Here is a 15,650-nt window from a genome sequence, read left to right as displayed (position 1 = left end):
GCATAATTAAGAATGCACTTTTCTGTCAGCTCTTTGTAACAACTACACATGATCATAAATGAGAAAATGATGGAGGTAACAGTGTGCTTGTATTAGGTGCATCTGAATTGCAGATAGCCATATTTCAAACATGACGCTACAGCAAAGAAGAAAATTTCCGCTTCTGGTACAAGAGTTCACGATTCTGTATAGGTCAAACCCCTGGGCCCCAAACCAAACTTGCCCCTAATTTCATTCTGCTCTTCTCTGTCTCACCTTTGCTTTCTCTAAGCTATCAACTTAGACCACTTCCAACTGCTACACCAAGAGGAAAAAGAAAGCTGAAGAAAATAATTGTCAGGCACAGGTTAAGAAAAAAAGCAGAATTTCCTCAAGCAGCTGGACTTTCTACTTCTCCCTTTCTGTCTTTGAGACCAGTCCAGACTCCTGAAGTGGTAAGGAGAAAACATGGCCTGTCTCTGCCACCACAGCGCTAAGGATGCTCTTTCAAGCAGCTCAGGAAGACAGTGGAACAGGCATCAGTTTTAGCTGAAACCCACAGATTCATGAAAACATTGTGACAGTCAGCAGTGCAGATAACAGCAGGTTAAACTATGATCCCTCTCTGGCCTTGGACCAGCATGAGGTTTGTATGATCAAGCACAAAGGCTATGAAATGCCTGACTAAATGTGAGAATATTAGCAATGAAACCAGTCTGACACAAGGACACAAGACATCAATGCCTCTGTCGTCCAAGTTGCCTTATATCCTAGCTGAGTAAAACAGGGGAAAAAAAAGCAAAACTAGAAAAACAGAAATTCTTTAAACTCTTTTAATTGAAAAGAGACGAATATATAAAGATACAACCAAAGCAAACTTTAAAAGAACAAGGTGCTTTTCAGTGAAAAAAAATACCTTAATTTCTAATAGACTTTTACATCTGTGTTACTAAAAAAAAATAAGCAGTGCATTTATTCAAAAAGAAGTCTTTTTTTTTTTTTTTAATCTGAGAGAGAAACTTAAGTCTGAAGCAAGCAAATGCTGTCAGCTGCAAACCACTTGAGAGGTTTTTGAGTTCCACAGAACATGTGGGTCACCAGAACAATGGTACATATTAGGCGACAATTTAGTCCACGTATGGCTGAGAAACATGGTGATATTTTGAGTATGCACTGATCATTTTCTTTAAAGTGGCAAAGAGGACTGTGAAATTGAAGTGTCTTATCTTTAGCCATTTATGGTTGACAGCTGATTCACTAAAAAGATAAAAAATTCAATACATTTTTCTATTTTTACAGAAGTGATCTGACAAATTTTCATTTTCAGGATGCCTCCAAAAGAGCTGAGGCCAGCTCTCTTACTCCGCAAACAGGGCTTTGTGTAATCACAGTGCACGGGTTACAAGATGGACAAGTATGCCTTTGGAGTTCTTTTTCCAGCAATTCTTATCAGACTGTCTATCAAATAGTAAAAATGAGAAAGGTATTCAGCTACCTTGAAAATATTGCAGCATTCAGACTTTTTTGTGTAAGAGAAATGCATGTTTTCTCAGTTTAATATTACAATTAACTTAAGTCTATAATTGTGATTCAGCTATATGTAAAAATTGATGCTTTTTTAAGAAGTGAACATATAAAAGACAAATTTTGTAAGCCAAGCAAGAAGGTCTCTCAGTTGACTTGAACCAGCAGAAATAATCTAAATTACTTATTTGCCTCTAACAGTGATCTTGTGTTGCTGAAGTGTATGAAAAGAATTTCCAAATCAGCAACCCACAATTATCATTTGCCAATATGTGGCTTCACATTGGAGTCTGCGATGAAGTGTTTGTTTTTGTTCTGTGAAATATGGACTTCTCCCACCAAACACAGAATTGCACATTAATATAAACTTGGAGTAAAATAATCAAAAGGGGCATACTTCTTAGTGCCAGAAGATGAAACAAAACAGAAAATCTGAAGAATTCTTCTTTATTAGATTACTCTTAAATTTCATAATATTTAAGAGCTGAAAGGACCATTAAATCATCTCATCAACCTATGGAGGTAAGAGGCTGTTAGATTTTTATCCAGGTACCTGTACATAAATCTTAAAGACTTTAGTAAAATATTTCCATTCTCAGAAGATTAAGCTATATGTGTCCCAAGCAAAGGCAAGGGTTTGGCTCTCTGCAGTGACAGATGCTGACTAAGCCAAGATGAATGATATCAGCAGGCAAACCATACTGGAAACTGCTGAGGGAAGCAAAAGGTTGCAAAAGTTCTTGCCAACCCAAGACAGAAAAAAATCCTTCCCAGTTCCAAAGGTGAAGATTAGTGTGAGCCTAGTAAATACCTCAGCCTTCTAAGTACTTCAGCACAGGCACTTATGTCACCTCAACTTTCTTTCTAATAAATGGAATTAGTCCTACCTCGTAACTCTTCTACAGTTCTGTTTTTGTGATCCTTCTTTGAACCATCTCTAGAAACTTGCAAAGCTGGCCATACATCTTGTATACCTAGAGTTCTGTAGGAGCAATAATTAAAAATACAAGGTCTTTTTGTTAAAAAAAAAAAAATAAATATTTCCAACTTCCATGTGCAGGAATCAAACAAAAAGGATTACCACATTTTTACAAATTTAAAACATTGCTTCATATGCATCCAGCTTTCATTTTAATGCCAGTCCTTCTCATCGAGTGCTACATTATTATTTGCTGAACATGTATGTTGATCAGTTTAGTAAGTTCCTGAATAAATTTGTTCCCTGTTTTCTCATGATTATTATATTTCCACTTACTACTTTCCAAATGCACTACACAGAAAAGATTAATACAAGTTTAAGTGAAACTTTGTTCTTACTTTTAAAGTGTCTTATAATGGACTTCTACGCTATACTGTACAGAAAAAGAGAAAACAGAAAATACCGTAGAGAGAAGCTAGCAGACATTTTATAAGTTGATGAAAGCTGGCTCATTTTCTGTGGTTTTTTCTGGGGTTTGGGTTGGTTTTGGTTTAGGTTTTTTCCTCCTTTTCTTTCTGGGGCAAGCCAAGGAAACGTAGCAACTTGGGGAAAGCATTGCACATTTAACACACAGATCAAATATTTTTGGCTTAAAAATAGTCATAATGACTTTGTTTCTGCACACTTTAAATGTGAGGTGGGACTGTGTCTTAATTGATACTGAAGACTAATGAGCAGTGATGAATCAATCCAATACTATCTTGTCTGCTGCAATTACTCATTAAATTTATCATATCAGTTTTGTCACCTTGCACTTTTTTTTTTTTAAGAGGTTACATGCAAGGTCATGACTTACGAGAAACTGCTGAGTTTTTTTAACTTTTTGTAGACTTAATTTTTTCACATTGAAGTGATTGACTATAATACAAGTAATATTAGAATTTTGCAATCCCTTTTGGGTAATTTGTGTAGTTTTATTCAAAAAGTTTTAATCTCATGCTGAAATTCTCACTTTACATTTTGAAACGCTCTGACACTTGGCAGCACTTCAATAAATTCACTATTAATACTCTTGCTAGATATTCAAGTTAATTATGTGGTGGATCATTAAAAAGGAAATTGTATTCCACCTTTGAGGCCTTTGTTACTTAACAGGGGAAAAAAAATTATTAATTTTTTGGTTTTCTTTTTTGTTAATAGTAGAAATAACTTCTGAGCTACCAATTTGCAACAAATTGAAATGCAAAGGACTTTATTACCATGCTCATGTAATGAAATCATGTACCTATTTAAATGTCAAGAAATAACCTGGTTTTAAGTATTTCAGTAGACTTCCTTGCCTGAGACACTTGTAGGCATGGTACTTATTAGTTGACAATATTATTATTACTGTCTAATTACCTATCATAAAACTGTTCAGCTGCTTACATCTTTGAGTTCCACTATACATCCTGACTAGTAAATTAAGCAGGTGCAAGTTCATCTATTGTTTGATTTTACAAAAACTTCATAAACAGGTTCTCTGTCTCCTAAGATGCACTAGTGATTCTCCCATGGTCTTCATATCTGGACAACTTTGTAGTCCTACTGACTGAAAGACAAAGACCAACTCTCAGGTTTTGTATTAAAAGAAAATGGGAAAACTGCTACAGAGACTTAAAATCCTTTTTAACTAAGATGCAAAATACATTTAGCATTTGCACAGATGCATGTAATAGATGTAGTATTATTCAAACAGAAACGTATCCTCTGAAGTATCCTCACACAATGAGCACAGTCAGATGTTCTGAAATTACAAAAATTGGGAGAAGCTACTATAATAGTTGCCTGGCTTCATCCAGCACCTTTTTTTAATGTGGTACTAGGTACTACAAGAACAAAGTCATTATTAGAGATATTAATATTATATTGACACACTGGTTAGAGAAATGAAACAATCTACATACAAGTAACATGTATTATACCATTTTGCTACTCAGAGTTCCCTAGCATGGAAAACTTTTCTGTATTCTTTCAGAGATGTTAATATAGTGACTTCATTAAGCCATTCAGCTTTTCTAGGATAAAGGCAGGAAGAAGATGATTACGACAGTGATGATAAAGCTATTGAGTGTTTTGTACCAAATTTAAGTTAAAAGATTTCTAGCTCTCTGCCAGTCCAAGCATTAGTGTCAAATATGACTCCTGTGCAAGTCATTTAATGTATTTCTTCCTGGATTTAATAATAGCCAGTAAGTCTATAATTGCCCTATCATAACCCATTGTTTCTCTCAGCATTAGCTATTTTCTACTGCCATAGGTCTTGCAGAGTTAGCACTAAACTTAAGAACTGTTTATACTGCAAGTCCCACTAATACTTCTCAACCCGAGTGCAGGCAAATGTCATCTCCCAGCAAGACAGGGAGGAGATCTGTGTACACAATGCTGTTTAAACGTCAACTCCAGTATTAGAATTGACCATAACTGTGAGGTCTGTGCTTCTCTAGAAACTTCCATAAGCAAGTCAGTGTTTCCAACATTCTCAGCATGAGATCTTACCCTAGACTGTAAAGGATCCATCATTAAAACTAACTTCCAGCCTGTGCTCTATCAAACCATAACCTTAAACCTAATTCAAACCAGTTATAATCATTGCGAGGTAACTCTGATGCAATGCTAAGCTGGCCCCTTGCCACCGTCAGCTCTTTACGCTGCTTCTCTTAATCTCACACACTGCAGCAGCAAAGCAAGCTCTTACAGCTCTGCTGTCTTAAATGCTAAGCATGACACTCAACTAACTACAGCCCAGTGACTGCCATGAATCTTCCATCGCTGGTGCTTGCGTCAACACCAGAGTCCTTGCAATTTCCAGGATAAACATAGGTCTTCTGTCCCTACTGCCCTTAATTGAAAACCTGACAGAATCGGACCTGAACCCTGGCCTTAGCTGCAGGCCAGCAACCCATATGCCATGCCAGATGAACTGTGAGCCAGAGCCCACTTCCCAGCTCCAGCCTCGCGCCCAGCCTTCCAGGCCTTACAGGATCTAGCAGTGAGCCTAGCTTTTCAGTCCTGAGTTTCACTGGGAAGAATGCCTTCAGCTATGTCCTAAATCTGACTTTTAGAGGAAATTTCATGTAGTGTTTGGGATTTGTTGTTCTCAAGGAACTGCATACTGATTTTGGAGAGCAAAGTTAGACTAACTCTTAGCATTTCCAAAGTACAACAGAACTCTCATTTCAAATACTGTCATTAAAGCAAAACTATTTCATACCACCATAGGTTAGCTGGAGTACATTTTTGTTAACTAAACTATAGTACTGCCCATTTAAAGTAAACAGAAACAACAAAGGATGCATGCTGTTAATATTTACCCATATTTTATTGTCATAATACATTACTAAGGTGCTTTTCTGCGAAATTTCATTCTCAAATTTGACAAGCGGGTGCTAAATTTTAGCTATGTACACATAGAACTAGATTTTGTAGCTTGAAGCTATGTAACTTACTCTAAGTTGCCAATGGAAAAAATAACTGGTGCAGAAGAAAAATAGGTCATCTTTTGTGCCAGCTGGTACTTGTGAGTAGAGCTTCAGAACCGCAAGATTAGTTATCACTTTCTATCCATAGTGATTATACAATTGTAACTTAGGAACTGAAAAAGAAAAAGGTACACTGATACTTGAATTGGGATTTTTAATTATTAGTACTACTTATTTCCAATCATTCTGGGGGGGAAATTGACAGCATAAAGTATTTTGCCTTGTATTTTGTGTCCTGCAGATAAGCTGTTATGCTACATTCTCAGGATCCCAAATAGATCAAATCACTTTAAAACCAGTTACTAAGGTTGCTTTTTTTTTTTTTTTAAGTAAGTTATTGTCATCTCCTAAGTAGTGCCTATATGCAGAAGCAGTTTCACTAGGTGAATGAAAAAGCCGGTCATTAATATTTTGTAATGTGCCTTTAGTAATGAGACATAGTAGCAGTATCAAATGACCTCTTATAGTACTGGTGCTAATATGCTGACTTAATAAGAAACTTTACAGGTCACAAACTAGGAAAACTTGGTGGATTGCACTGAAATATCGTGGTGCTGCGTTACTCAATTCATGTCTCCGTTAACATACTGACCTTTATCAGCACAAATGTATTATTACACACATAACTTGCTTCTTGACAAAATCATCCTAAAAGGCTGACAGTGTGATGCATTACAAGGCTGCCATTTTCTAGTTTTACAGTGAATTCTTGCAGGTAGACATAATAAGCAACTATAACAGTAAATACACAAAATATAGGGAGACGATGCAGTTAAGAACACTTGCCATCTGACAATTTCAGGGAGGGAAAAAGGGAGGGATTTAGCCAGAGACAGCCCAGATCACCTGGCACAGCCCGAGTTTAAATGGGGCTCCTGAGCTGATGGGCAGAGAGTGTGGATGGAGTCCTCAGGTGAGGCTGATCAAGACCATTAAGTCGTGTTAGGGCACTCAGGGTCCTGACAAAGGCATCGTCTCATTCTCCTGAGCCAAAGCCGTGTGTTAGTGCGTGAGCTAGCTTGGTCAAGGTGCATTGCAGAAGACAGAAAGTATATAACTGCTGTGGTGCTGACAGGCTAACAGTGCCCAAAAGAGCTGCCATTGTTGCTAAATACAAACATTTCCAACAGTTGTGTGCAGCATTGCCCCAAGAATCTCCCTAAACTCAACAAGTAGCTCAGCTTCCATAGAAGCCCAGGATTTTTTTACCCACTCACTCGGGTTTTCAGAAACCTCTTGTAAGCTGTGGGGTAAAGGTTTTCACTTTGCATGATAGTGACTTTGGAGATGTAAGACATCAGGGGCCTTTGCAGAGCTCCTTCCTTCCTTCCTTCCGTCCGTCCGTCCGTCCGTCCGTCCGTCCGTGGTGCAGTGAACCCGCAAGCGGGAGCAATTCCAAGCACTGCATCCCAGTGTGTTTCTGAGCCCAGTACATGCATGCAGTGTCCAGGCCCCTCGGGCTCACTCCCTGCAACTACAGAAATACTTGTTTGTTGTTAAAAACAACAGCTTAAGTTTACTTTAGCCCTTTGTGTCCTAAATATGTGTTCTCATCTATACTTACATCAAATAGTTGCATTTTCCTTTGAAACGGCTGTTGTGCTAACTAGTGCAAGCTGGCAAACCTGATTTCAGTTCTGTGAAAATGTCAAGATTTGGAAATATTTTTCATCCCACATTGGGACAAAAGGTCAAGAATATACCCATTTGTGAAGAATAAACCCCACTAAAATCCGCAAATACTTTGATTTGGACACAATATGTCAGAACGGTGTATTCAAAACTGTTGGATGTTTAAATTCAGGTTTTTAATCCTTTCATGGCAAGAATTAGATAGCAGATATTCACTGCTTCTACTGTTTGGGAGAACCCCCCCGTTTTAAGAAAGTACTTTTTATGCAAATCCTTCAATTAATTTTGCAACCTGAGAGGATGTGGTGGTAATAGTTTTATCTGTCGTGGGCAATTCATGACTCCAGACCTGCCTCCTGGTAGTATGCAAAGAATATGAGTTCAGTGTCATCACACAGATCTTCAGTCCCATGTAAACTGGATAAGGGAATGCCTACCAGTGAAGTCAGACAGCTGAAGGAATGGTGATGGTAAATCATTGCTCCTCATTTTTGTGGAGCTTCTCTCATTATCTATGAATCCTGCTGTATACAATTAACCACATTGTCTCTGATAGATATGTACAAATTCTGTCAATAGCAATGAGAACTGCACATGCCCCTGTCAAAGACTGTTCCTCCTTCAAAGTCTTTTCATAACCTTTCACATGACATAGTTTAGTTATCTTAGTCCTTATTTGCTGTATTATTAACTTTCAGCTTATTATTCTACTTTATTTTAAAGCACATTCTTCTTGTATTTAAGATCTTTTTTCCTCTTGTCACCTGTGAGAGTCTATCTGACATTCTGGATTAGAAATATTTTTCTTACCAGTATTTTCTCCATCTCATAGTAGTTTGTTACAACTTATGAGTGTTGGCATTTATTTTATTTTATTAGCCTATGTAGAGCTTTGAAGTGTTGAGTTTTATTTTGTTTTGACCCTCCTGCCCAGAGAATTACATGGACACTGTAAAAAGATGCAAGAAAAATATTTGGTTGCATTTTTACCCTATCACTTCTACTGATATCTGTCTTAGTCTAAACAGGATATCAGTATTTTAACCTAAAGCCTGCCCTTCAGTGCACATGCAACCTTTTCATTTCAGTGGGAGCAGTATGTGCACATTGAAGGACACAGCATGACCTCATATGTGTAACTTATCTGCTTTTAAAACATAGTTTCTTGTTTGGGTGGCTGAGATTTTTTTAAGTCCAGAGAAAGGCAAAATGACATTTTAAGGCACTTTCTGTCCACTTTTCATTTAAGTAAGATAAAGCATTTGTCAGTGAATGAAGCATCCAAAATTAAGTAATGGAATAAAATAATTATTAAAGATGAGCAATATCTAGACCCTTATACTCTCCACCCAAGGAGTCTGAGGAATTTAAGAATGAAATGCCTGACATTTTAACAAGACCATGTAGTCCCTTGAAAACCAACTGCTGTTGGAAAGTAGAAAATATGAATCTGTCTTAAAAATCAAGTGATGTCTTCTACAGGAATCCCATTGGCTTTCAAATGTTATGAGAGCAACGCTGGTGGCAGAAGTGAGTGGCGGCAGCCGCAGCCATGAGCTAAATGAGCCCCGCTCAGAGGGCTTTCGGGCAGTCTCATGGTCTCATGAGAAGAGACTCTTGCAGGGGGGGCCATTGGCGAGGCACAGAAGATGCCTGTGGTGGGTTTTCAGTTGCTGTGGAGGTGACATGGGTGAGTGGAGAAGGGACCCTGCAGTGGAGCCAGCCTAATCCTGGAGCAGCAGTGTCCCTTAGGGAATGCTGTGACTAGGAGCTGCGAACAGAGACTCCGCACTCAGACTGGCATGGGACTGGGCACGTGCTGAGGAGCTGGGGTGCTTCTCGGGCTCCTGTTCTCTGACAGTGCTCGCTGCTTGCTGAGCAGCTCTCGGCTTTGCTTCTAGATCTTCTGGGAGGTTCTTTTCTGGCATCCTCAGATCTAGCCTCTACTGCTGGGAAAGGCTGATCCTGATTAGGGATGATCAAGTACTAGTACAACTAGAGTTAGCAGTCCCAGAGCATAGGTCCCAGGGCACAGCTCTCAGAAGCAGCAGTTTGCTCAGAAAGGCACATGGAAGGGGGCCAGCAATCTGCTGGAGGCCATGTGGGACTCATCAACAGTAGTGTTGCACCACAGGGCACAGTTCCCAGCACCGAATGGAGCAACTACCCCTGGCACAGCAGAGGCCTCTACTCAAGTCACAGCTCCAGTGGGAGGATAAAGCTCTCCAGATCTCAGGCTGCAGAGTACCCAGTGCCTCTCTCAACAGCTGGAGCAGGAGAAAACAGTGTCCTTGCCTGCAGAAGGTGTGCACTAGTTGAGGAGATATTTTACTAAGACAAGGAGCTGTGGGAGCAAGAGAGCAAACTGCACAGCATCAGGGAACATAAAAAAGATGTTGACGACATCTTCATAGAGATCCTGCAGAGGCAAAAGCCTGAACCTGTAACTGCACAGAGGGAGGGCGGCCAGAGACCGTGGTCAGTTGTGGGGCAAATGGAGAGTCCCAGGCTGGGAAAGGCAGGAAGCTTGTGACTCCTGGCGAGAGGAGGATGGCAGATCTGCAGCTGCAGAACTGGTTCAGTGTGCTGGTAGCAGGCAAGGGAGAGAAAGCCATCTCTGGGGAAGCAACAGAGCCACCTGATGAGCCATGCATTAGCACCAAGATGAAGTCACAAGTGATAGTAGTGGGGGACTCACCTCTGGGGGTACAAAAGGCCCAATTTTCTGATCTGACTTGCTGTCTAGGGAGGTCTGTTGCTTGCTGGGAACTTGGATCCAGCATGTTGCAAAGAAGCTGCCAAGGCTTGTCTGGCCCTTGTACTATTTCTCTTGCTGCTTAATCACATTGGCAGCAGTAATACGTCTGGGGCAGGAACCTTGAGTATATCAGGAGTGACTGAATGGCTTTGGGAATGAGGGTCAAAGACATGGAGGCCCAGGTGGTGTTGAGTCCTGCCAGTGCAGAGGAAAGGCTTGGGGAAGAGCAGACAGATTCCACGGGTCAATGTCACATTGCACAGCTGATGTCATTGGCAGGAATCTGGCTTTTATGAGCCTAAGACCCGCTTTGGACAGTAGGAACTGCTAGCCAGGCTCTTTCACAGTGCTGCGTGGTGGAGGGCAAAAGACAGTAGGTATAAGCTGAAGCAAGAGAGGTTCAGACTGGACGTAAGGAAAAACTTTTTTACCGTGACAACAATCAAACACTGGAACAATTTGCTCAGTGGGGCTGTGAGTTTTCCATAGCCTGAATAGATGAAGCCCTGAGAAATCTTGTCTGATCTCACAGCTGATCCTGCTTTGACCAGGAGGTTGGAGTAGAAATCTCCTGAGGTCCATTCGAGCCCAAGTTATCCTGTCATAATATGAATATCCTATGATCCAATGAGTTTAAAAAATAATGAGCCAGTAAACTCACTGATGAACACCAGAGTATTTACATGTTGTGCCTTAGCTTTCCCTGAACATTTTGTTGCAGAGTTAACAGCACAAGACATGAAGGTATTAGCTGTTCAGCTTCAGCCTGGAGTCTTGGCTTTAACAGCAGGGAGCAGGACTTTGCTCTGAGTTGATGGATTGTGCACAGCAATAGTTGAAAAGTGCATGCCTGTTCCAATTTACTAAGTCTGCTAGTCTTCCAGTGGGGATGTGAGAGGGATAGGTGAAATGGTTAGCATCTTAAATGGCCTGCTCTAGCTGCACCAGTATTTCTTTCTAAGACCTCTTCCCTCTGTGTGAGGGAAACTAGTTTAAATGAAGATTAAATGAAGAACTATAGATTTCTTGAAAAATAGTGATGGGGGAGAGCAGCCCTACTCTGCATCATGCAGGAGTTTCAAAAACTTATCAGAAGGACATCTGTAGTAACTTACATGAATGTATTCATTAAATTAAGAAATTGGGTGAAAGCATTTATGTGTTCACAGAAATAATGGGCTTAATAACATTAACATGCCAAGTGGTGCATTCAAATAAACATATGCAAGTAATGACACTTGAACAGTTTCTAGAACTTGATCAGTTGTTTTGAAAGTACTTTGCTAAGAATCATAAGTGTTGTGCTTTATTTAATTTGTAGGGAAATTGTGGTGCACTGAAGTGATTTGTTGAAGGTCACTTGGCAGACTGAGGAAAAGAATTCTACTCTTCTCAAACCTGTGTTCTGTTAAACTGTAGGGAGAAAGCAGACTGAATCTTTGACCTGAAGTGGTCACCAAGCCAGTAGTTTGATATTGTAATCTATTAAACTGTGTTTTCATTCTGTGATACTGGCACCAGTTAAACAATTAAGTTGAGCAATAACTGCATTACAGCTTTTGACTCTGTCTTAAAATGTTATCCATTCATACAGTGAGTGTCATACTGACCTGTTTACATATTTCTCGCAAAACCGTATTCTCTCTGGTTTGCAACAGCTTAAAAACATGAAATTTTGGCCAAATATCCCTAAAGAAAGCCAAGTCTTTGGCAGACTGTTTAACAAAACCATATTTTACTTCATATTCTCCCTCTCTCATCTACATTCACACTGTCCCAGTACATATGGCCAAACATTGGAGAACTTTTTGTTTGATAAGGCAGTCCCACAAGCTCTTCCCCACTTCCCACCCTTTGGAATGGAGGAGCAAATACTCCCCTATTTTTCACTCTCCTCAACCTTTTAAATCTCACCATTTAAATCTGTATCATTCATTGTTTTGGGTGAAAGTTTTGTTAGTTCCCTTTGAAGTTATCTGAGTCTCCTTCTAATGTTTAGTCTCAGGAGTCTCTTCTGAACAATACCTAATACTCCTTCTGATGGACAATCCATGTGCCTGCAACCACTGAAGTGGGCTTTCAGATATCATCAGAGTAGCTTTCACTGGTGCCAAGCAGTGACTTTCTTGGGCTCAGAATTACTTTCTCCTACATTGCTGTAACTATCTCTGTCATGGTAGCGCAAAGCTCCACAGAGACTGTACTTCCTGAGCCTGAAGTACTCTTGCTTGAGCATGATTTACATTACAGAAACATCACCAAAGAAGTCAGGATTGGCAATGCACATGTTGACATCAGTCTAATATTTTTGATTCTTCTTGTTGGCGTTGGTGTAGTTATGTGTATTGAAAGACTTGGCCCTTTTTGCCATATCTGGCATAAAGTGCTTTATCATCTGGCACTGTTTATTGGGATGCAGCTACACGAATTCCACCAAGATGTTATTTTGCTGTTGGCAAAGGCTGCCCTCCTCAACATTTCAAACTTAATTGAACACTGCAGTACATGTCCTGCTACTTGAAGTGGTGTTTAGAAGTGTCTCTTGGCTTCAACCTTTGGACAGGCCCAATGTGTTACCATGAAGCTTCAGTATGAGGGGAGAGACCTCGCTGTGAGGGCAGTTACTTAATCCTTCTTTCATCTATTGATGAAGACAGCTTCCCACAGCCTCAGGAAGAAACGCTGTCCTTCACGCAGATCTCTATCGATATATTTTTCAGGACAAAGGCACAGTTCAGTCCCATTCTGAGTTTCTTCCTGAGGTTTCTTCAATTTCACTTGAGTCAGAAGATTAATCATAGATTAATATGTAATTATTTTCTAAGCTACAGCCTGTCATGACCAAGCTTTCCCTCCATAATATTGTTGACAGGCAAGCTTTCAACTTTTTATGTTGATAGGCCAAGATGCTTAAAAAGTATCTCCTCGCTTCACAGTAGTGGCAGAAAGATGGGCTGGGTATATCAACATTAAAAAGTTAATTACATTTTAGTACACCTGTAACCATCAAGGCCTTTTCTGTTAGACTTGAAGTGACCATCACTGACCTCTCTGCAAAGTATCTCCATCCCTGAGGTTTGTCTTCAGAAGACATTCTATTCAGCTTCAGAGTTCAGGATCATTCTTGAGGCCAATGATAATTCTTTTAAGTGTCTTTCATAGAGTCACAGTATGAAAATACTTATAAACAAGTACTCAAGATGGCAATCTCTGGTTCTTCTTTAAGATGCTTTGCCTATATGTACATTCACAACCACCCTTCTACCCTTCTCCCTGGGATTATTTGGAAGTTTTCTAGTTCTGAGGCTGAGAAGCACAGTGGGCGTGGGATGTATCTCTTCCTTTTAGACCAGCTGGTGCAGCATGCTGGGAAGGTCAGGTTGTCTGCACACCTTAAGAATAGCATTGAGGAAAAAAAATATGACCTTGGGAACAAATTTGTCTATTGGTATATAAATCTGTAACTAAGCATGGCATTTTTAAAAGGAATCGTTGCGGTTCGATACCATGTCTATCACATTATCTAACTGTACGAACTCTGCGTCACCCATGGTATCATTCTTACCATGTCAGTTACATAAAATTAAGTAGGAGTGTGAAAAACTAAGCGAAAAGACTCAAAGAACTTTATGTACACTTTTCAATTCACAGTTGTTTATTTCAAAAGTTGTTACTTGTCTATTTTTTTAAAAAAGTCATGTATACCTTCTTCCTACAGTAAACTAATTATCTCCCAATACTGAAATGGCTGAAGAAATAAAATGTAAGCATGACAGCCAAAATTGCATATTCTTATGATCTCAGCTAGAGAGGATTGTTGGACTAAAGGGCTGACTTAACTTCTTGTTTTCCAACTTTGCTACATCAAAGTAAGTGACTAACAGTCAGAATTGACAATAAGCAGTTAGCCAAACCTCTGAACTAAAGAGAAGTAGTTTAAGCTGTCAACAAAGCACCAGAGAGTCATCTTCCTGTGTTTCTTATCCAATTAGTACATACTTAAACAAATTGGAAAAATGATTGTAAAGCTATAAAGACAGTGAAGACTTGTGCTTTTCAGTTGTCATTTCAGGGCATGTTGATTTTCTATTTAATTGTGGGTTCAGTTAGAAGCTTTGGTTTCAAATTTCCCCCTTGGTCACTTAGTTCAGTTCCTATGAAGACAGGCAGAAGGGAGTTCACATAGTAAATATTTTTGCAAACTCTCCTTTCCAAGTTTCTCTGACTGTCATAATGGCATACTTCAGGGCCCCTCTGCTATTTTTAAGGAGGCCTGAAAGGACAGAATTTGGGAACGAGGGAAACTCTCTGGGATGGCTGAATGAGGAGCAAAAGAGACCTGAGAACATGGGGAAGGCAAAACTCCTGACTTATTGCAGTGGTGGAGAGCAGAGGAGCCCCGAAGGGAAGTAGCTCCCACGTGGACGAGGTGACGGTGCTCTTTGGTGCACAGATCCAGTGAGGTTGCCACCGGAGAGGAGTGCTCATCCCTTCTGTGTTCTTCTTCCCATTCTCCCCATGCTGGAGTTGGGCATACAGGGAGTAGAGTCTTCACGCTCTGAGCTATGGGCAAACTAAACTGCTCCTCATCGTTCCTTTGTAGCTGGGTCATTCCCTCCTACGCTGGAGCCAGCAGGGCCAGGATACCTTAAAGCCCAAGGTCTGTGCCACAGCCCTGAAACCACAGAGCTACTCCAGCTCAGCTTTCTGGCTCACTCCTACTCGCCAGATCCTCAGTGTGCCTCTTCCAGCTGGTGTGGCGGACTCCACCAGCTGTGTTAACACTTCACAATGTTTTCAGAAGCTCCCAGTTCCAGAGCTGAGGAGTTCTGATACAGAGAGAGATGTGGAAAAGTTTACAAAAGGTGTTGAACAAAATCAAAACTCTTTTGCTTCTCCCAACTGCGCTTCAACACGGATTACTAATTTAAAAAAAAAAAAAAAATTGTGTCTAATATTTGCTTTTTTATTATACTTCTGAAAGAGTAAATCATAACAACCCTCCACAGAAACTGCTGTTTACTTCAAAATGCAGGTCAAACACAGCAAACTAAGCTGCCAAGTGATACCTTTCTCTTTGACACCACATGTTCCAGCTCCTCTTGAAGCTCTCGTTATCCATCAAGAGGGATGACTGTAGGTTAATACCTTCCAACCAGGATGCTACATGATGCTTTGTGTTAATAATAACACATAGGAGAGGGGGAAAAGAGGGAAGATCCTTAGGATGAGAATGAGCATTGTGTGTTTGGACAGATACGGAGGTCAGCTTTTTTACTTCACAGCAGCAGTACTGCACAGCCCCCCCATGAAATTA

The 15,650-nt window shown here is 40.1% G+C and overlaps 2 protein-coding genes across 2 annotated transcripts in view; both read right to left on the bottom strand.

Annotated features, from left to right (window-relative positions):
* AHI1 (Abelson helper integration site 1) overlaps nucleotides 1–9,503 on the bottom strand; it is a 128,723-nt gene extending 119,220 nt beyond the window's left edge. The window contains exon 1 of the mRNA XM_075707708.1: nucleotides 9,355–9,503. Within this exon, the coding sequence (XP_075563823.1) occupies nucleotides 9,355–9,503 (149 nt within the window). The remainder of the gene's footprint in view (nucleotides 1–9,354) is intronic.
* Nucleotides 1–15,650, bottom strand: part of MTFR2 (mitochondrial fission regulator 2) — a 486,796-nt gene that overhangs the window by 121,551 nt on the left and 349,595 nt on the right. The window lies entirely within an intron of this gene.

Source organism: Pelecanus crispus, chromosome 3, assembly GCF_030463565.1.
Source record: "Pelecanus crispus isolate bPelCri1 chromosome 3, bPelCri1.pri, whole genome shotgun sequence".
Lineage (NCBI taxonomy): Eukaryota > Metazoa > Chordata > Aves > Pelecaniformes > Pelecanidae > Pelecanus > Pelecanus crispus.
The sequence above is the reverse complement of the archived record's forward strand: the minus strand, read 5'-3'. Positions and strand labels throughout refer to the sequence as shown.